The 21,449-nt window shown below is 30.7% G+C and overlaps 5 protein-coding genes across 14 annotated transcripts in view; 3 read left to right on the plus strand and 2 right to left on the minus strand.

Annotated features, from left to right (window-relative positions):
• Nucleotides 1-7,875, minus strand: part of brp (bruchpilot) — a 46,817-nt gene extending 38,942 nt beyond the window's left edge. For all 9 annotated transcript variants that reach the window (XM_035086271.1, XM_035086269.1, XM_035086268.1 and 6 more), the window contains exon 1: nucleotides 5,766-7,875. In XM_035086271.1, the coding sequence (XP_034942162.1) occupies nucleotides 5,766-6,548 (783 nt within the window). In that variant the 5' untranslated portion in view covers nucleotides 6,549-7,875. The remainder of the gene's footprint in view (nucleotides 1-5,765) is intronic.
• Nucleotides 7,876-10,414: 2,539 nt separating this feature from the next.
• LOC118068502 (beta-hexosaminidase subunit beta-like) lies at nucleotides 10,415-13,387 on the plus strand. The gene is made up of 7 exons (XM_035085951.1): nucleotides 10,415-10,750; nucleotides 10,866-11,076; nucleotides 11,401-11,516; nucleotides 11,597-11,969; nucleotides 12,036-12,328; nucleotides 12,405-12,664; nucleotides 12,746-13,387. Exons 1-7 carry the CDS (start codon nucleotides 10,559-10,561, stop codon nucleotides 12,921-12,923), a joined length of 1,623 nt encoding a protein of 540 aa, XP_034941842.1. The 5' UTR covers nucleotides 10,415-10,558; the 3' UTR covers nucleotides 12,924-13,387.
• Nucleotides 13,264-16,445, plus strand: LOC118068501 (protein PFC0760c-like). 2 transcript variants are annotated; one of them, XM_035085950.1, is made up of 3 exons: nucleotides 13,264-13,399; nucleotides 13,561-14,344; nucleotides 14,630-16,445. In XM_035085950.1, exons 1-3 carry the CDS (start codon nucleotides 13,389-13,391, stop codon nucleotides 16,436-16,438), a joined length of 2,604 nt encoding a protein of 867 aa, XP_034941841.1. In that variant the 5' UTR covers nucleotides 13,264-13,388; the 3' UTR covers nucleotides 16,439-16,445. The 2 variants fall into 2 exon arrangements, with proteins under 2 accessions (XP_034941841.1, XP_034941840.1); XM_035085949.1 differs by having other exon boundaries at nucleotides 13,561-16,445.
• Nucleotides 16,446-16,566: 121 nt separating this feature from the next.
• On the plus strand, nucleotides 16,567-17,740 carry LOC118068467 (uncharacterized). The gene is made up of 2 exons (XM_035085887.1): nucleotides 16,567-16,719; nucleotides 16,796-17,740. Exons 1-2 carry the CDS (start codon nucleotides 16,637-16,639, stop codon nucleotides 17,208-17,210), a joined length of 498 nt encoding a protein of 165 aa, XP_034941778.1. The 5' UTR covers nucleotides 16,567-16,636; the 3' UTR covers nucleotides 17,211-17,740.
• Nucleotides 17,741-19,227: 1,487 nt separating this feature from the next.
• On the minus strand, nucleotides 19,228-20,972 carry LOC118068581 (probable palmitoyltransferase ZDHHC24). The gene has a single exon (XM_035086070.1). The coding sequence runs from the start codon at nucleotides 20,418-20,420 to the stop codon at nucleotides 19,563-19,565; it is 858 nt and encodes a 285-aa protein (XP_034941961.1). The 5' UTR covers nucleotides 20,421-20,972; the 3' UTR covers nucleotides 19,228-19,562.
• Nucleotides 20,973-21,449: the final 477 nt, after the last annotated feature.

The following is a 21,449-nucleotide window of genomic DNA, read 5'->3' on the forward strand; positions in this document are numbered from 1 at the left end:
CAACTATTTAATAATTAAACCATAACTTTTCATCCATACTCATAAGAACAAATTACTTCAATATTACAAACTATCAAATAAACTTGTATTGACTTCTTGAATGTCATGACTTGCTGAATAAATCACAAATGTATGAATCATTAATACAAATGTCTATAACAGTAATTGAAGTGTTAGTAATACACTGCATGATTTTGATCAGCTCTTAATCAAACCAATTTATTGCATTGTAACTAAATAACTTTTTTAATGTAAATAGTATTGAAATTTATTTAAATATCAAAAATGAATGTTAAAAAAAAAATGAGAAACTCGTACAAATCTAACATTAAATCTACTTTATGAGTCTAAATCCATCTATAAGTCATCGATAATCCTCACATAAAATATGTACAGGAAATTTAATTCATAAAAAAAAATGTTCTAGTGATTCGAAGTAACCATGAATTTATGTTGATTCTAAAACTGAATGTTATTGGTAAATGTGAGAAACTACAAAATTTGATGTAAAGCAACTAAAAAATCGATAAAATGTGGTAAATTTCCTAAGAAGATTTTTCTGTTTCCACTTTGCATAACAGAAAGTAATTTAGCCTGTGATAGTAAAATGAAAAATAGAAGAGAAGTGCGGAGTTTAAATCTAGTTTCCTGATAGAATACTTTTATTTCTCATAGTCTGACCGGCGTAGTACGAGCGAGTATCGGCTGGAGGTTTAGCATCAGAGGAGTGAGGCAAAGGGGTGGTGAGTGTACTGAGTCGCTCGATAATGCCTCCACTTCATTCCTTCTCGCTCGATGTCTCTCCCGAATGCTCGCCCTATTTCTCTTCTCCTTCTCGTCAGCTGACCTATTTTCCTATTAACCATACTACGACCACTCACTATTACTCTAACGAAAAATCCAAAAAGACCATGAATGTGACGTATTCTTAATAACGTATCTGAAAATTAATTGCTCAATTGATTTATTAATTGAGCACCAGTTGATGATTTAAATGCCAATATTGACATGATATGTGTCACTTTAAGAGTCATCAGAGCAGTAATAAATATCCTAATTAACGTTTTAAGTATGCTTCACTATCATCAATATAAACTAATATATTAGAAAATTTCCATGAAATGCAAAAATTAATTATTCAAACAATAGAATCAAGTCACCTAAATTAACTTTATTTGACTTTAAATAACAAGAAAATTCATTGAATAATTTCTAAAATTGCTTTACGATTTTTATTTCATAAAAAAAGATGTAATAAATTCAAAAGTGACATTGATGAAATCATTTTTTTTTAAAATTAATATTCTCGAAAATCTATAAAAAACAAATAATCTGAATTATTAGAATATATTATAAAATATTATCTGATGAAAATTTATTTTTAAATAAAAATTAAATAAATAAACCTCATCCAATTGATGTTTATCATAGAAAATTTTTATATTATAGAGCATTACATGCCACAAGCAAACTTTCACAATAGAGCTATGTTTCATTAATGAGATTCTTGAATAATAAATTGTTTCTGCAGTCTTTACACCCAAGAAAATAACCTGTTATGCTCAATATTAATATTCACTTAATTAATGATTTTGTTATTTAAGCATTACTAAGTTTATGACTAGGGGTGCAGTTATAGAGTTATTCTTAACTTGAACTAATGGTCAAGCTAGACATAAAACAACTCTGAAATTTTCCCCTCCCCCCTCTCAGTAAAGTATATATTTTATCGAAGCATGAAATATTAAGGTATATTTTTTTGTTCAAAGGGTCACGACACGTACATCAATTTAAATGTGACTTTTTAGTATAGTATAATATAATATATTATATCACAAACAACTCTTTAATCTGAATTGAATTATCTTGAGTGCTTTCCAACAAGTAAAGTATTATTAAATAAACAACAAACAAGTTGTAAGTTATTTTACTCTTTGATGGCTAGACTTCGAACTTTCTGCCTACAATATTGTTACAATTTAAAACAAGATACACTAAAAGTACTTCAAGTGCTCAAATTTGGTCAAGCTGTCTTCAAAATATTGTTTAAGAAAGTTTTGATATAACAAATCTACTTTCCTTCGACATATTCAGTTATCAATTTCAATTTAAAACTTTTATTCAATAAATTTTCCGGAAACTTTGGAAACTAAAAATAATAAAAAACAAATGTAATTCTAATGAGATAAATAAATAATCCACAATTAAGAAGAAAAATATTTTATAAAAACTATTTGCTTCTTTTACAGAATAGAATAGTCTCTCTTGTTAAAGAGAATGATTTTTCTCACAAAAATTAAAAGAAGTAATTAGCTTTTAATCTAGGAAACAAATTGTTTTATAAGTTCATAAAACACTACAAAATGTAAACATTTTAGCTTTGTTCTCCTCAACAGCTAAATTCACTGATGAAATAATTCTATAGACTATTAATATAAAACTTATGTTGTTTTTTCAATTCAATTTCATTCAATCTCACATCTCTTAATAAAATTTTCTGTAAATTTATTTTCTACTCGTTTTCTCATGTTCAAGCATAAACCAGAGACGTTGAAAAATGGATGAAAACCATATTAGGAAGACAGCAAGCATGATTATAGTAGTGACATTCATCCATATTTTATACATGCAAACTAAAATGTAAATGAATAAAAAAAAAATCTCCAGTCTTTAGTCTGTAGAAAGTGAGAATAAGCGAAGCTTTGTCACACGTCACCAGTCACTTCCTCATTAAAACACGTGGTATAAATGTATTGCTTTGGTCATATTCTCATAACTTCATGCTCGACGAGTTTCACACAAGCCCTTTGATTATTTTTTTTTTTTCTTTAAATGTTGAAGTAGAGGAAAAAAATATAAGAATATCATGCAATTTTCAAGTCAGAGTTTATAAATATCGTGAAATTAAAACTGCAATGAGTAATTAACTCAACAATTTATTAGTAACGTAAAGATAAAATAAATGACTTCTCTCAACTTGTTGAAAGTCTTCAAATTATTGCATTAAATTAAAGTGTGAAAGGCGGAAATGATAATTAATTTCTTTGCTCGTAATCGTTCAAAATATAACCGTAGAGTTTTGGCAAGTGAAATAAAACCTGTGGGTTATCAGTTTCCGCTATTTTCTCATTCCCCTCTTGCATCCAACTACCTCTAACATGTCAGCTTCACTTTTCTCATTGGTCGCATGCCAAAATGACTGCGAAAGTTTTTAGAGTTCATGGAACATGTCAGGTCTCTAATCGGTTAATGAACTCGCCTCTTTATCTCTGTTTATGTTTGAAAATTTTTTTTTTCTTAATTAATAAATTTAAAGTCTATATTTTTTCTCTTTTCCTTCAGTTTAATTCTACAAAACATCAAGTAAAATTAATAAAATAAAAATTTTTATGTGTTGTAAGATTCAAATGATCGAGTACATTAAGCTACTACGTCGTGGAATAAAAAAAGAGGCTATATCAAGAGAGAATGGACCTTCTGTTTTATTCATCATCAAATCAATCTCTTTACTGAGCATGTCGTCTGCGCCACTGGAGGCCTTGACATCAAATGCTTGCTGTCTGCAAATTAAAAGCTATTCGAACTGATAAATTAATTTAAAAAAATTTTTCACATCCTAATTAAAGTCTTGCTTAATTATTAAGAGAGTCAAATTGTGATGACAAAGGCTATTTTAATTAAAAATCTTTTTGTAATAAATAAATGAAATGATCTAAACTCAATATTCCATTTATTAACGAATAATTGAGCAATAAACGATCACTTAATAAGTATTAAGAAAATAATGATGTGTATGATAATGTTTAAGGAAGTTTCTCATTTTCAATGTGTGTAAAATCTGTATATGTATATTTATATCGATCGGCCTAAATATAACGTTGGGTTAGCAGAGTGTGGCCGACAGTACACGCGAATAACTTACGGTCTCTCGCGTCGCCGGCGTTTCCTCAACAATATATAGAATCTACTTAAGAGACTTCTGCATTGTTCTTGCTTTAGATTGGAGCTTATATTTTATTAAACTTATATGCATCATCTATCGTCACGATACATGGCTTTGAATTTTTTAAAAGTCAATTGATTTTCTATTGATCAATATTTATTGACATTTTCTCATGTTTACCTGCTAGTACACAGGCGAAAAAAGCCATTAAACAGAAAAAAAATTGCTTCTTCATTTTAAATGTTTGTTATTTAAGGATTTAATTAGTACTTGAAGGCAGTAGGGAATTTTTTTTTTGTTTTTTAAAAAGAAAAAATACGATAGTTGTTGATGTAAGCATGAGCGATAATTTTCACGACCCACTTGAAGTAATTTTCTAGCTGAAGCAATAGAAGTAATAACTTCTACTTCTCTACATACTCTGCACAATCGTTATTACATTTTTCGTATGCTGCCAATTTTTTTTATTTCATCTTTTCTTTCTCATATTCCCTCGACCTTGTGACCTACTCCTATCCAGCATCCTCTTAGTAGAGTTATATAAATATTAAGAATAGAAGGTCTTGAGGTCACACATGTGTCATCTCATTCTCGACATTTAACACGATTCTTGGTAATATGTACCCTCTTGAAGATATTCGAATCATAACGAGATATAGACTTTATTTACATAATGGAAATAATAAAGAATTATTTACGGGTTCTTAGAAAACTTGATCATAAACAATGGAGGGCGGGGAATATATTGGTACATATTTTAAGATCCTCTCATCTCTCTTATTAATAAAAGATTAATAAGCTCATGGTGCTATATAAGGTGCTGCTAATTTATTACCATCTACTTCAGAAGTTTAGAATTAAGTTAAATCTTTATACAGCAAAAACTATATTAATTAAGTTAAAAACATTTGAACATTCTGGAGAAAGCCTTTTGTAATATCTACAGCTTTCGAAATGGTTTAAAAATATTTTTTTTAATCATTTAAAAATTGATGTTATATGAAATGAGAATTTTTATTAGTATCAGAAAGAAAAATTGATTGATAAAAGAAAGCTTTCAGGATAATGAGAAAGAAATGATTAAGTAAAACTTGGAAATTTTTTGAAAAATGTCAGGGAATCTCCATTCTTCTACTACTGATGCCAATGACTCATCAAGTGTCTGAGTGTATGGACCGTGTGTGGGATGTTCACACAGACAGAGCACTTAAAGAGAAGTAATGACAAGAGTGTGTTGAAGTTGGCTTTGTTAGCATGCCCATATCATCAACATTCTCTTGGTTATGTTGATTTAATTCAATTGAATTTTATTCCTATCTAGGAGAGACGATACTCTCAAGAAATACTGTATACTTGAAGATAAAATAATTGGACGAAGAATTATGCTGACAAATAATAGTAAACTGATAATAACTATTGTATTTTTATTTTACATTTATAATAATAATTATTACTTTTTTTTAGAATTTTTAATTGTTACTGTAAATAAAGTTGATTAAAATATGATGGAGAAGATAAATTTACATTAATCGAATAATGCAAAGTCATCAATCTTATTATATCTACATTAGCTATGAAAACTTATCAATTATTTGTTATTCAAATGTTTTAAACTGATTGAGTTTCAATGAGAAAATTTTCGAATGAAATAAAAGCAATATTGATCGATCATAATTGTTTTAGGGTAATTTCAGGTAACGAAGGCAACTCAATTAACTCAGATCGAAAAATATCATTAAAACTTAGTAATGTTAAGGTCATTAGATTTCCATAACAAATTCACCCAATTAGATAAACAAATAAATATACCAAAAAAAAATACCTGATTTTCTGAATTAAGTATTTTAAGTTGTTCATTGATGAGAGTATATTTAGTGCTTTCTTCTTTCCTCAGTGCTCTTTCCTTTTTCAATTCAGGGCTCCAAAAAGTCTTGATACTGTGCATAGAACTACCAAGTTTCTGATTAGTGAGCTCAAGTTCTTTTTTTAGATTGCCAAGTTCTCTTTGGAGATCATTGTTCTGATGTTGAAGTTCACCAATGTACATTCCACCATCCCTTAGCATGTGAGGATTAGGACTTTGTCTAGCAGATCGGGATCCATAGAGGTCATCATCTAAATAAAGTCCTCCACGATCTCGACTACGTTCTCTAGGATCGCGGATGGGTACAAATTCACGATCATGGTCTAAAATACCAGCAGAGGCACGATCTAGGCTAGTATATCTAGCAGATAAGACACCGGAGCTAGACATGGCGGGTCTGGAAGCACTTCTAGAACGGTGATGACCACTAGCACCCGTGGACATACTTCTACCACGTTCTTCAAGCATGACGGGGCTGCCTAGATCTTCGTCGCGGGAATAAAAAGGGCTACTCAACTGGTGATGATGATAACTGCTAGAGTATCCTAAATGTTCAGGTGAATTATTTCCACTTCTGGTGCCGCGTTTGCGACCCAGAGGACTTCCACGACCACTAGCATAACTCCTAGATGGGCTACGGTCCACAGTAGGAAGTTCACCAAGACGTCTTCCACTACGTGGGGATCTTGTCCCACCACCTGGACCGATCACACCACCAGAGGAGTAAGGATCCCTGGACATATCTTGGTAAACTACACGTATGCTCTACTTGCTCTCTTTTTTCCGTCAACACTTTTATCCACCCTACTCTTTCATCCACCAATCAACTTCCTCACTTTCTGTGTTGGGAGAGGCGACCCACTTCTCCCTTCTTCACAGGAGTTGTTCGTCTTCCGGTTTCAATTGGTCTCACGCACTCCTCGTGGACCACTCACGCGCACTCCAGCACTTGCTACCTTCTGTAACCTGCATGTGACCACCTGCAAAGCTTTAATTCCCTTTGATCTTTCGAGCATTTAGAATATATATATACACATATATATTATTGATGAGTGTATTACTGTTGCTTTGTAACTTGGAGGATGTGAAGAGCTCTAAAAACGGGACTCAGTCTTTGTATCGATTATATCACGTGGTCGATGCAAGGCATCAATTTTTTCAAACATTTCTCCAAATTTTGAATCGCCAGTATCGATCGACCTTCAATTGTCCTCCAGTTTCAAGATCCAAATAAATGTCCGGAGTTCATCCAACCGATGTAAAAGCGAGTCTCGACACTCCACACGTCCTCCACCAATTAGTATCCCTGCTACGATTCATTTGCACTTGTTAACTCTTTTTTTTCTGCCCCTCACACAAAAATGAATCATACCCCAAGCTTAACCGGCGTTCTTATCGTCCTTCTCGCGTTAAATGGACCCAACAGCGCGGAAGGACTTTCTAATTTTATCACCGATTCCCTAAGATTTCCCACATTCAGAACAATCAATCTTTGGTCTTTCATGGACAAAACCATGAGAGGATTTGTCTCCCTTGTCCTATAATCACACCCTTTGACCTCGTCTCCTCCTCGTGTCTCTTCTAAGAACACCCCAAAAGCTACTCTTCTTTACCCACACACGATATAAATATGTGTATATCAACCGGAAGTCCTCGTTTTTGCTTTCTGACTTTTCGTATCTTCACTTCTCACGTTAATCGTCCTTCAGCCCTAAGGAAATCATCACACATTAACTCATCACTCACAAGCCTGTCGCAAATCCTCCAAGTCTCTCACGAGTGAACCAACTATCTAATCGATCTCATCCTCTCTACCTCTTCCACCACTCTTCTACCCTTTCTGCCTCTTACTTTTTTATTTCACAACTCTCTAGCTCACTGATCCACTGTGAATACCAGTAGTTTTTCATCAGTAGTTTGTCCACAACTTTTTCCCTCACTTGCTTTCACGTCTTGACGCCTCTACCGGCTTTTAATTGGCCAATGGGTGACCTTTATAGCCAGCGAGGTGTCCGCACGATTTTACGTGACAAGGTGGAAGAGGGCTCGATCGACGCCGCGACGGATCCGCGAGCACTGACACTCTCCGCGTGCGCCGCAAGCACCCACAGAGAACACCCTAGTTCTCTACACATGCGCAGACTTAGAGGAGGGAGAATGCAAGCAAAGGGATCACTGAAACACCATTTGCTACTGATATTCCTCGTCACAAACACATTCTTCCGCGTTCGATATCGTCGCGTGGATACTACTACTATAAAACAAGACGTGTTCTTGCGCGTTTAGGATAATATCGTGCATACTATGCGAAAAGACACGACATTCACACAACGAGCATTCTCCCATAGAGCTTGACAGCAGCTTTAAAATACCATCTCAAGTTTTGGTATCTCCTTCTCCACCTCCTTCACATCTTCTTACTTCCCTCATCTCTTATTTTAATAGTAGCACCACTCGAATAAAGTGCAAATGCGTGCGGTAGCTTTGCTGGCAACTACAATGAATTGGAACTATCTCAATCTCCATCACTTTTTACTTCTACCTTTACTAATGTCTTTTCACCCTACTTTAATCCCCGATGACTCCCGGCTAAACGCATCTCCTCTACAGATGACATAACACAAAACTCAATACTCTTAACTGGTCGTTATTATTCTCGTAATAATTTATTGTTCATTTTATATGGAGCAGAAATCCCTTTTTCTTCACAAATGTATGAGATATAAATGGAGGATATATAAAGTAGGAGTTGAAGATCAATAAGCAATTCCCTTGTAAGCTATTCGAATTCTTCGTAATAGGCACCCCTGTAGATATACTTTTAGTTCCCAGTGTCAGTGGTAGTTTCACGTCATCTAACCTCAACGGCCTAGTTGAGAATCCATGGCGTACGATAACCGGCCGTTACTACTCACGGTGTTACCCAGAATTTCCCGGTTCACCAGGCGCATGAGAAAATCGATCATGATATTCTGTACTTTTTTTATTTCCATCGTGGTAACATTTATTCTTATGAATTAAGCTATTTTCGAATGTTTAGAATTGTTTATAACCTTGGTAAGTTCATCATCACATTTTTAATTTTTAGTAATGGTTTTTTAAATGAAGCATCCTGAAGTAGTTTTGATACTGAAACTGTCGTTTTTTCCAACCAAATTGGAATTCTAAATTAATAGGGAAGTATTTCAGTTTTTTTTTATTACTGACTTCTAAAAAAGATTTTCCGTTAATTTCAACCAACTATCGTTTTTTCATAAAATTGATGGGCAAAAATATTAATTAATATATATTAAATTTTTTGTGGCTTTAAAATTTAATATAGAGAATGTTGAGTAATAAAATAAATATAAAAGTAAAGATTTCATTTTTTATCTCATTTATCTTTACTTATAGATATAAAAAAATGACCATAAACATCAATAAAAATAAATCATAATTAGCGCTTAATTAAAAGTATTTTGAACATCCAACCTTTACAATATTTAGTATAGATTATAATCTCGTTGACAAGCAATATAGTAATGATCTTAATTTCAACTTAAAACTAAAGACAGATTAAATAAAAAAAAATAATAAAATTAAACTAACAATAATGATAGAAATGTCAAAGATTTAAATAATTTCTTCTGTACAAATAAAAGGGTATCAAAGTATCCGGCTAATATCAAAATCGATAGCTAAACTGCTTGTTCATACCTCTATGATCGACCGCGTTTCCGCGTAAAAAAAAAAAAGAAAAAAAACAAGAGTGAATGGATGTTAAATTTGAAGGACCGCATGCGCATATTCACGCGCGTAGATTTTTCTTCTTTCCCAGCTTACTATATCGTTCTGTCATTGTCGCTTTCATTTTGATAAGCGCATGCTTTGTTCGTTTATTCCCCTCTCTTACCATCAGAAATACGATGGCGTCTAATGTCCTGGTGTACGACGTTGCAATCAATGAAGCTACGAGTCACCGAGCAGTACCGTAATAGCATCTAGGGGTAACTCACCCCTCATTGAAAAAAATAAATCGTTTATCATTGATATTACCCTCAATTCTATTCATTGTTATTCACTTAGTTTATTAACGATAACTTTTATAAACGCAATTTAATTAATTTTTCTCGTAATTTTTTAATTTTAGGAAATTGTAAGAAAAAGAACAAGTGCTGCTGTCTGTAAGAAAATAATAAAAATTATTTACACATTTATAAACTATTCAATATTAATAGTAATTATTAATAAATATTATAGACAATTTTTAATTATTAATTTGTCATATATTTTTATAATTAATAAAATAATAATAACGTATAAGTATTACTGTCAATATAAATAATTATTTATGAACTTTAAAGATTAAATAAATTTATTGAATAATAAAAATACAACTATTTAATAATTTCTTTGAAGAATTCTCAATATACTTATCAACAAATTTTTTTCCAATTTTTTTTATCATTCGAAATTTTATGTGGATTAAAAAAATCCAACAATAGATGATTTGCCGGCTGATGTTATTATCATCATCGATTTAAGTGATTGATATATTTATTCAAAGTTATTCCCACTTGACCAGTGCCCTCCAAGTTTAACATGATAACACAGACAACTCTAGTTTCAAATCTACTGACAATAAGGGGAATGTTAGTCGATGATGTGCCTTCGCGTGACAGACATCATTTCTTATTAACTTAAAGAAGACTTTCACTTTTAAGTTTTGTGTCGAGTTTATTTCATTTCATTTTATTTAGTTGAATACAAAAATGTGGGGTGATCCCTTCAGTATAATTTATTTAATATTTTTATCTTTATCAGTATGCTCAGTAAGATCAGATTTTCATGCTAGCCCTGGACGTTGGGTTGAGCCTACCCAGGGTGAACCTTGGCCTATGCCTAATAGGCGAATTATTGGGGATGGATTTCTACTTCTACAACCTTCATATTTTAATATTGAGGTAAGGCTTCAATAGTTATGATAATCAGAATTCTAAAAATAAAGACGATAAAATTGAATCAAATTTTAAAATAATAATTGCGAAATCATTATTCATTTTATTAATTTTATTCTAGACTAATATTATCTGTGATATTTTGGAGAAAGCCAAAGTGAGATACAGCATGATAATTGAAGAGGAAGCTAAAATAGGTCGAAAATTGATACTAAAAGAACGAAATATCTTGCATCAAAATAATCAAAATTTCATAGGGATGCTTACAAGTCTTCAAATTCATGTAACAGGAACATGTGAAAAGATGCCTTATTTATATATGGATGAAAAATGTAAGTTTTCTTTTATTTTATTTAAAACGATTCAATCAATCAGAACATTTAATAAAATATTATTTGTTGCCAATAAATAAATAAGAAAACGTTGATAAAATCATTTTTGGCTCATATTCAAGATAAAAATTAAATCTTTGACTAAATTTATCTATTACTATTTTTACTGATTATATAAACTTTCATATCGCTATTGATTAAATTTTTTCTCATGCATACAATTATGATTATCTAATATTTCAACACAATTTCCAATCAATTGATCAGCTTGTTTTTATAAATACAGTTTATGTTTTATAATTAATTTATTGAAAAATTTTTCAGATGAATTGAATGTAACTGGTAAAATTGCTTATCTTCATTCCCCCTCAATATGGGGAGCACTTCGTGGACTTGAAACGTTTTCTCAACTTTTAGTAGCGTCTGGCAGTGGAAAGAAAGTAAAAAATTTTTTATGAACAGTCAATCATCATAAAAGAAGGGAAAAAATACTAAACGAAATTTATTAAATATATTCCAGTTGGCTGTAAAGAATCAAACAATCCATGATGAACCTATGTTACCACATCGTGGCTTGCTATTGGATACGTCACGACATTTCTTTCCAGTTCCTGACATTCTTTCAACTTTAGATGCTATGTCATATAATAAACTCAATGTCTTTCACTGGCACATCATCGACGACAATAGTTTTCCATATGAAAGTTTAATATATCCAGAACTTTCTGAGAAAGGTTCTTACCACCCTTCCATGGTTTATTCTTTGAATGATGTTAAAATGGTAATCGAGCATGCAAGGTTACGAGGAATTCGTGTGATGCCTGAATTCGATTCTCCAGGGCATGTATCATCTTGGGGACTATCTCATCCTGAACTTTTAACGACATGCTTTGGTGAGAATAAATTCCGTTCAATCAATTTTGATATCAAACCTCTTTTTTATATATAATTTTTTATAGATTCCAATGGTTTTCCTGATGGCCGCCTGGGTCCTATCAATCCATCAAATCCATTGATTTGGCCATTTTTAAGGAACTTTTTAACTGAAGCAATGAACCTGTTTAGAGATCAATATATACATTTAGGAGGAGACGAAGTTCCATTTGATTGTTGGGGAAGTAACCCAGAGGTACTTTCGTACATGGAACAACACAATATGGGAAGTGATTTTACTCGATTGGAAAGCGCTTATATAGCAGAATTACTTAAGATTCCAGCTAGTCGTAACATAAGTTCGGTTGTTTGGCAAGAAGTACGTAATATTAGTTTAAATTTATATAGTAATTATCGTCTTCGATAGACTTTATCTAAAGATCTGAGTATTTTAGGTGTTTGATAATGGAGTAGAGCTAACACCAGACACAGTTGTGCATATATGGACAGGACTATGGTCTGATAAATTATCTAAAGTAACCAAAGCAGGTCATCCTGCTCTTCTATCAGCCTGCTGGTACCTGGATCATGTAGCAGGTGGTGGTGATTGGAAAAAATATTATTACTGTGATCCTATGGACTTTGAAGGATCAGAAAAAGATAAAAAATTAATGCTTGGTGGAGAAGCATGTATGTGGAGTGAATTTGTTGACACGTAAGTTTTGTTGTCAATTTTTTGATATTTCTCCTTTTTCATCACTGAAATTATTATTAAATAAACTATTTATTTCTCTAGTCATAATGTACACCCGAGAATTTGGCCACGCGCTAGTGCAGCAGCAGAACGTCTTTGGAGTAAGAATGTTGATAATATTAATATTGCTTCTCAACGTTTGGAAGAACATGCTTGTCGTATGAACAGAAGGTCTATACCTGCTCAACCTCCGAATGGTCCGAGTTTTTGTATTGTTTAATTATAATTGAAATGGAATCTATTATTAATTCTCAAATAATTATAAATAAGTTTATCTTTAAGTATAAGAGAAATTTACTTATCTCCACTTAAAAATAAATTGTTATTTATTGTTGTCTATTTATAAGGAACGTTCAGTAATATTCCAGTTAACAACTTTTCTTGTTATAACAAATTTTTAAAAAATAAATTAAAGAGTTTTAATGTGATTTTAAACATACTTCAGAGATGTAACTTAGTTATGTAAGCATGATAAACATATAATTGTATTGTTGAATGAAAATTTGTCATGGCAACGCTGTTGACATCAAATCGCATTCAGTTTTATTCTCTGTCGTTAATTGCTTTTCAATGCTTCAGCTACACGACCAAAATTTGTCAAAAGCGTATTTTTATCAAGAGCAATGAATTCATTATAAAAAAATTTTAAATTACCTGCATATCCATTTTGGATAAGATAAAAAGTATGCATAAAAAGTATGTAAAAATAAGAAAAAAATTAACTAGTTGAAATAATTAATATTAATCTTATTTAAAAAGAAATTGTTTTCAATAATAAATACATTACATGTATGATTTAAAAAATTATATTAATCATTTTTCTATTGGCTATATTTATTTGTTTAATTTTATTTAAGACCCATCTTGGCTGAAACAAATCGTAAGCAGAAAGTTCCCAATAAAATCCCTGGTGTTTTCAATTCACGTCCCAAGTCAAGCCATGCTATTCAATATGCAGAAAAAGCAATCCAACATGACAACTCTCCAATTAAATCACAGTCGAAAGAAAAAAAGTTGGCTACTCCCAAAACCAAGTTTACTACAAGAGATCGATCAGCGGAATTTTGTTCGTCTACATCATCAAGATTAAAAAGCTTTCCTGCTGAAGAAATAAAACGAATACAATGTTCTCCAAGAGCTGAAATATTTCCATCTAGTTTCCAAAGACCAGAACATCCAAAACAACAATTACTGAGCCATGAAATTATTCATGGTACAGGTGATGGCTTACTTAACCATTTTCCTCCCTCAAATGCAATCTTTTTGAATAATCAACATCATTTATCACATCCTGAATGCCGTCAAACACGTCCTGAAGTCATAATTCCATCTTCATACCTACGCTCTGCTGAGACACAACCTCATAGACCTTTTGTTCCCATTCCGCGAGCTTCTCATGTAAAAGGACCTCAAGTCACTACTTCTCTTATAATAAATCCAGGTCCATCAAATGCTGATGATGATTTTAAAGTTGAAAAAAAACAAACAGTTTCAGAATTTCCACAAGTTCAAGAGACTGACAAAAAAATTGATAAAATTATAAAAGAAGTTGAATGTGAGAAGCAACCAGTTGGAGGCCGTAATGCTCTTCTTCATAGATTAAAACACATGACAGAAAAGAAAAAAACTGAATCTTCACAAGTAAGAAAAATTTCTTCATTTCCACAGGATCAAATAACTCCACAAATTAAAAGTCCTGAAGAAAATATTTCGACAAGATGTAATTTTCCTCAGCAAAATTATATCAATGATGCCTATTCAAGTATTTATAATGTTCAAAGACCAGTTGATCAAAATCTAAATGAATCGATGGCTTATTTTCAAAATCAGATGATGAATCCAATGTTGAATCAAAGTAATATAATCAGTCCGCATCCAGAAAATTTGCATTTTTATAATAAACCAAACTATTCTACAAATTTACAGAATAATGTATATGATAATCATATCAAAAATAATCAAATAATCCATCAAAAATCTCAACAAATTCAGAATGATGGGTATCCGCCAAGAAGATTAGCGACTCAAATAAAAAAACCTAAGGAAAAAATTTATCAGTTTACGCCAGCTATGATTCATGATCAAGAATTATTAATTGCAAAAATGAGACAGCAAGGAGTTAAAGAAGATATAATGAAACGTCAATTTGATGCACTTTTGAATGAACAGAAAAGACAATTGATGTACTTACAACAATTAGAAGAACCAGAAGAAGAAATAGAAGAAGAGATACTGCCAGTAAGGAGAAGAATCACTAAAAATGAAGAAGATGAAAAGCCTGAATGGATGGCTCATATAACTCCTCCTCGAATTTCTTATGCCACTTTCGAGAAAATGAATCAATCAACTATGAAAAATCCAAAACAGAAAAATAATAAAAATGTGAGATTCAATGACGAACAAAAACACGTGGAGTTGAGAAATGAAGAATTACATCCCTTCAGCAGTAAAAATGGTCTACAAAATATTAATCATCATTTTTATCCAAATGCTCAACAACTTATGGGGCAAAATATGATGACCAGAACAACTGATGGTCAACAATATTGTAATTGTCATCACTGTGTTGCTAATTATCAAAATTATTCGATCCGACAACATCAGGAGGTACCTTATGATAATAATATGTATAATTCAATGCAACATTTTGCCCAACCACAACAAAATTTTCCAGTCTGGCCTAATAATTACATTATAAATAATGATTCAAAACAATGTTATGATATGAATAATTTTATTAATGTTAATACTAATATTCCTCATGATCATTTTCCTCAAAATTATAGTGATGAAGGTCCTGAGAAAAATAATAAGACAGATTTTAAACGAAACAATGGACTTCAAGATGACGAGTCAATAAAGAAAGCTATGGAGGAGTTAAAAAATCGAAGAAATCATGAAGGATATGAATATTTAGCGAATTTAAACAAAACTGACAAAAGGTTGGTATTGAATGGTATTCAAGATCCTGAGGATGAGCTGATGAAAAATTTCCGCTTTCACCAACAACCAACAGAAAATGATGAAGAGGTGAAGAAAGAACCACGAGCGAACGGGTTGGAAAATAGAAGGAATTCAAATAATCCTCCACCGCCACCAAATTTGCATATGAAAAATTTCAATGAGCCTTTCAGAGAATATCCCAGAAGAAAGGATGAATTATCTACTGAAAATTATCATTATGTTCCTCCAAAGAATATGATGGATGGGAATTTATTATCAATTGATGGGAAGGAGTATCAACTAATTTTGCCCGCTCAAAAAAATATTTATGACGATTCAAGAAGGAATTCTTTCATGGCTCAAGTTTATCAAGTACAAGGGCAAACTGCTGGTCCCTATGACTATCAAAGTGGCTATCAATTGATAAGATCTAATTCTATGCCATGTGATATAAATTCTCATCGTCATCAGTGTCAAGGGAATCCACCAAATACGCAGGAGATAAAAATATCAGGAAATCATTGTAACGATGGTCAAAGAAATTTAAATTCTGATTTAAATGATAATAAGCATCCAAATTCCTATAATCTTAATAATGAACTAATTAATCCAAACAACTTATCCAACTTTCAAGGAGTTTATCAGATGATAAAACCTAGAATTATTGGTGGGATTAAATATTTTGCAAGAAAATTTAATTATGCGCCTAACTTAAATAATTGTTTTTATTCAATGGATAATAGAATATTGGATAATCCGGTTGTTTGTAATGATAAAAATTGTAATGAATAAAAAAAATAATTCTAGTCAGCTATTTTTGTTTATATTAATTTTTTAAATATTATCTATAGAAAAAAAAAGAATAACTGCTGTATATCATTCTGAAACTGTAAATTAACGTCATAAATATATTGGTTATATCTAAATTTTGAGTAATAATTTATTAAATATTAACATTTTATAAATATTATACAGAACGAATAACTAAAAATGGCAAAACAAAATTATAACTACGAAAAAAATCGAAATTATCTTGAAGATATGAGCCAATTAATTGCTGAAATAGAACGTCTGTAAGTCTAATATTTTTCTTTCACCATCAATGCATTATCACAATGTATACATAATTTTTCATAATTCGAAATGTAGAAAACCAGAACCAGAGGAGTGCAATATATCATGCCCACCATTTGGATGTCCTCTAGGACCTTGTCCAGGAATGTGCTGTAATAGTAACTCTTGTAACCCCTGTTGCGTTTCTAAAAAGCCATCAGTATCTCAACAGCATGTTCAACTTTCATCTTTCCCACATAAATTAGAATTTTCAAAAAATTTTAATTATCCAAGTACATCTACTTCTCCTGATGCTTGTCTCGTACGAAATTTACCATGTGATGCAGTAGAATTAACGCAGATATGCTATCCTCCAGTTGTACCACGACCTAATTGGGAAACTTCAGCAATAGAAATTCTAGAAAATCCTGATTACACACCGCGATCAAATTATTATTATCAACGAAAACCTTTTCGATCTCACTGCCCACCGAATGGCCCACAAAATTGAATCACAATATTTATTACATTGAAAGCTTTGTTAAAAAATTGAATGAAATAATTAAAAACGATCATTCTTAAATATTAAAGATGTTAAAAAATTATCAGAAGTTTTTAGATCAAAATAATATATAATAAATAGAATTATAAAACTCATGGGCGATTATCTATTGCAAAGAATACATACAATAATTGAATGATTAATTCAGCTGGTAAAGGTTTTATGGAGACAGTGGTATTAGATAAATTACCTCTGATAGAGTTATCAGAACCAATAAAACCTGAAGTAAAAATTGCTCCAAGCATCATGGACGACATTGACAAGTCAAATAAATCAACGGTAAAATAAAAAACTTTCCAGGACAGATTCTAGTTTTACAATGCCATCAAGTATTGTTTACTCGACCTACATACTTGATTTTGATGTTTGTTTCCGGCATGAAATTGAATTTTTAAACAAGAAAGATGTATTTTAAAATTATAAATACAAGTGATTGTAAATATTATGGAGTTAGAGTAATTGAATTGGAATTTATAACTCAATTTACAGATCTCAGATCATCTGTCAAATTAGTCTTATGGAAGTAAGTTAAAATATGATGTTGAAGATATTGAAGAATATTATCGAGAAAGAGATTTATATCAATCTCAAATAAATTTGTCAAAAAAAAGTATTGAAAGCTCGGAAATGGACACGAAAATTTTTCAAATAAATCCGGATCATGGCTTTATATTTCTAGGTCAAACTTAAATATTTACCATTCGATGCTGTCCCGATAAACCAGCAGAATATCATTTTAAATTAATTAGAAAGGAAGTTAATAAATTACATACTTTGCAAATTTTATAAATAAATTAAAGCAGTCAAAAAATTCATACATTTTTTCATGTATCATTAATTTAATATCAGCAAACTAATATTAAAGTTAGATTCAATAATATTGATCCAGAATAGCCTCTTTCAAAATTTTTCATTATTAATAAAGTTTTTATTTCTGTATGTCACTTTAATGTACCACCTAGTGAATATTTAATATAAATACGAAGGGCTTAGTGAAGCTCTTAGTAATTATTACTTTGTAGATACATTCGAAGAAGTAAAAATGATTGAACTCCAAGTTATTGGTATAAAAATAACCATACTATGTAAAAAGTTTTCATTAAAATTTTATTTGCGCTATCCTAAAATTTTTAGAATACTTCAATCAATGGTTATTAAAAAGCATGAATCAAAATACTTGTTTTATTAATCAAGACAGTCATGTCAGTAAACGATATGTTTTATACCAAGATCCGAAAATATCTAATCCATAAGAACAGCTTTAAGTAAATAATAGATTAAATCTTGTTGATTTTTTATTCATGTCATATTTATAAATATCTTTTTTGGGGTCAAGGACCGAAAGTTCATGTCGTTCATATTCCAACAAAATTATACCTTTGAAAAATTATCTTTTATTGCTTAGTAATCAATAACAAAATAAATTGTCATGCTGGTAAAATTGTTACAAAATTCATAATAGAAAAGTTTGTAAAATTTATGCTTTAAAAAGCGAAAACTTGTAGCCGGAAAACTTGGAAAAGCAATTACAACAAAAATTAAACGCTCGGTGATATTAGAAGTTAATAATTGGTTGGATAAACTGCAGTCTTTTACCAGTAAAATTAAATTAATAGGGGACTATAAGTCATGAATAAATCATATTAGCATTGATTTTTTAACTAGGAATATTTGAATAGTTTTTGAATGTTGCTATGAAACAAAATAATTCACTATAATATAAATACAAAACTTAAATCTCGGAAAAAATGTACATATTGTTTTACGGGAGAAACTAAAATCAACATTACAAATAGAAGAATAAGGAAATATGGACCTATACTTCTTTATGTAGAATCAATACTTAAATTGAAAGTAAAAATTTATACAACTTTGTCTTATATAAATTGTATTATAGTAAATTTAATAAAATGACAAAATATTTAACATTAATGTACAAACATTTGAAACTTATCACACTCAATATTATTTTCATCAAATTCTTTTTTTCATCAACAAACAAAAATATTTTTGTGAATTAACAAACATCTAACGTACATTTATGAAGAATTAGTAAATGATGTCAATTAGCCCGTGGTCCAAAAACTTATTTTCTATCGTACAGATTCAGTTCAACAAACTGATTATACTATTTTAAAGAAATACTTGAATCAAGTCTTAACAGCTTTATTTTATAATTTTATAAAAATACTTTAATTTGAAACTTATTTTTTCATTTACAGCAGCATATTTTATATTTACATTTTTGACACATATAAAATTTATAAACTCAACATTACAATCTATTCCAAGATTTGACCGTTATCTATTTTTTGCACTATCTTTCCACAATGGTGAAACATTCCAATTCAACCCATTATGAAGTAGATCTGATTTTATGTAAGGAAATAGCCAAACTATGTACCATTTTTCTCCTAGAGCTTCTTTAATATTTTGTTTCCATCCCATATCATATTTATTAATTTTTTTATCTTTCTCGTGAGCAACATGGCCAGAAAATACCAGTAATAAGTGATAAACTAGTAATGCACCAGTAAAACACATGCCAACAACAGATACGATGTAGAGCATCAGATAAAATTGATCCCAAGAGTCGTCAAATCCAAAGACAAAAATTGCTAGGGGAAAAATTATTTTGATGATTGACAATGGAAATTCAAATGAAATCCTGCTCCAGATGAATTTATTATTGTAATAAAAAGCATAGGCTGTGGCAAGAAATAGATAAAACACAAACATAAGAAAATATCGATGATTAAAATGTCCTATACAGCATCCAGTGAAGATACAATGATGATCACGTTTTAAAATACAAACTCCACAGGTCTGACAGTGCCATGATCGTGGTGGAGATACTGCTTCACATGATGCACAAAATCTCCAGCCTTCTTTTGCTTTGGCTTTACTTATTGACATTATCAGAGGTCTAGTGCTTGTATCAATCAATATAGTGTAGGTTAGATTTCCCACAATGTTTATCATGATGAAGTTTCCAATAACAAAGTGAATCATGTAAGCCACAGCTCCAGGTTCATATAAATTTGGGAGCACAACCCATAACTCAAACCAATAAATTAATGGAATAATAGTCAATATGAAAAACATTGACAATCCATCAGCAATGGTTTTTGGCCAAATTTTTTTGCGAACATTCATCATTGTTGTTGATAATTTCAATTTTTATTCAAATTGTACAATTTATCATGGGTTAATTTTGATAATGAAAACTGAAAGGTTCATTTAAGTACTTGGTTACTATTTGTATGTATCATTGATAAAAAATAATTCCATTTCTTTCAAAACCTTGATTTCATTTTAACAATTATTTTTTTTTAATCTTCATAATAAGTAGAATGTCTGTCATAATTATAATTTTAGTTTCACTTAGAAAGAACTTTGTAATAATAAATACTGATTACTTTAATTGGAATGTAACACTCCTAACAACTCATGACCATTACTGACGTTGATTTGAGGTGTACTGAACTGTTTGGTAGACAGACAAATCATGATAAATGTTAACTATAAAAGTTCAATGTCTTAACTAAACAATAACACTTTACTGAATGAATCTGGATAAAATAAAAGGTGAATAGCGCCAGCTAGACTCCAATACTCCAAAACAAAATTACATGTAGAAACATTTTAACACATGAGTAATTAATAGTTCCAAATAAGAGAAAAAAGGACTATTAAAAATAACTGAATGTAAATGTTTGTTGTGGTCAATCTATGTACATTTATGCACATAAGTACTTCGATATATTGACAACGATATATTTTAATTTTTTTTAATTAATAAATATACTTTACTTCAACTTACCATTTGCAGCTAAAAACATCAAACAAATGATAAATCTACGGTACACGATATAATGAATCCCTGTAAATTCTGGGAAATCAAACTCAAAAATCACTGAGTATCAACTGTTTTTCTTAGAATTCAGTTTTCAATTGATTGCATTTGCAAGTTTTAACTCCATTCATGTTTTTCTAGATAGAATTGGAATCAATTTGTATATAACAATAATTATCAACAGTATTCATTCATAAAGAAAATCTAGAAATGTAATTGAATTACTTTGGATTTATGAAAATAATTTCATCGCATTTAATATTGTCACGTCAATTAATTTAACTTTTAGAACGTTTTTGGTAACTTTAAATATATATATTTATCATTTTACT

Source organism: Chelonus insularis, unplaced genomic scaffold (assembly GCF_013357705.1).
Source record: "Chelonus insularis isolate UGA/USDA-ARS -01 unplaced genomic scaffold, ASM1335770v1 contig_3_pilon, whole genome shotgun sequence".
In the NCBI taxonomy this organism is placed as follows: Eukaryota; Metazoa; Arthropoda; class Insecta; order Hymenoptera; family Braconidae; genus Chelonus; species Chelonus insularis.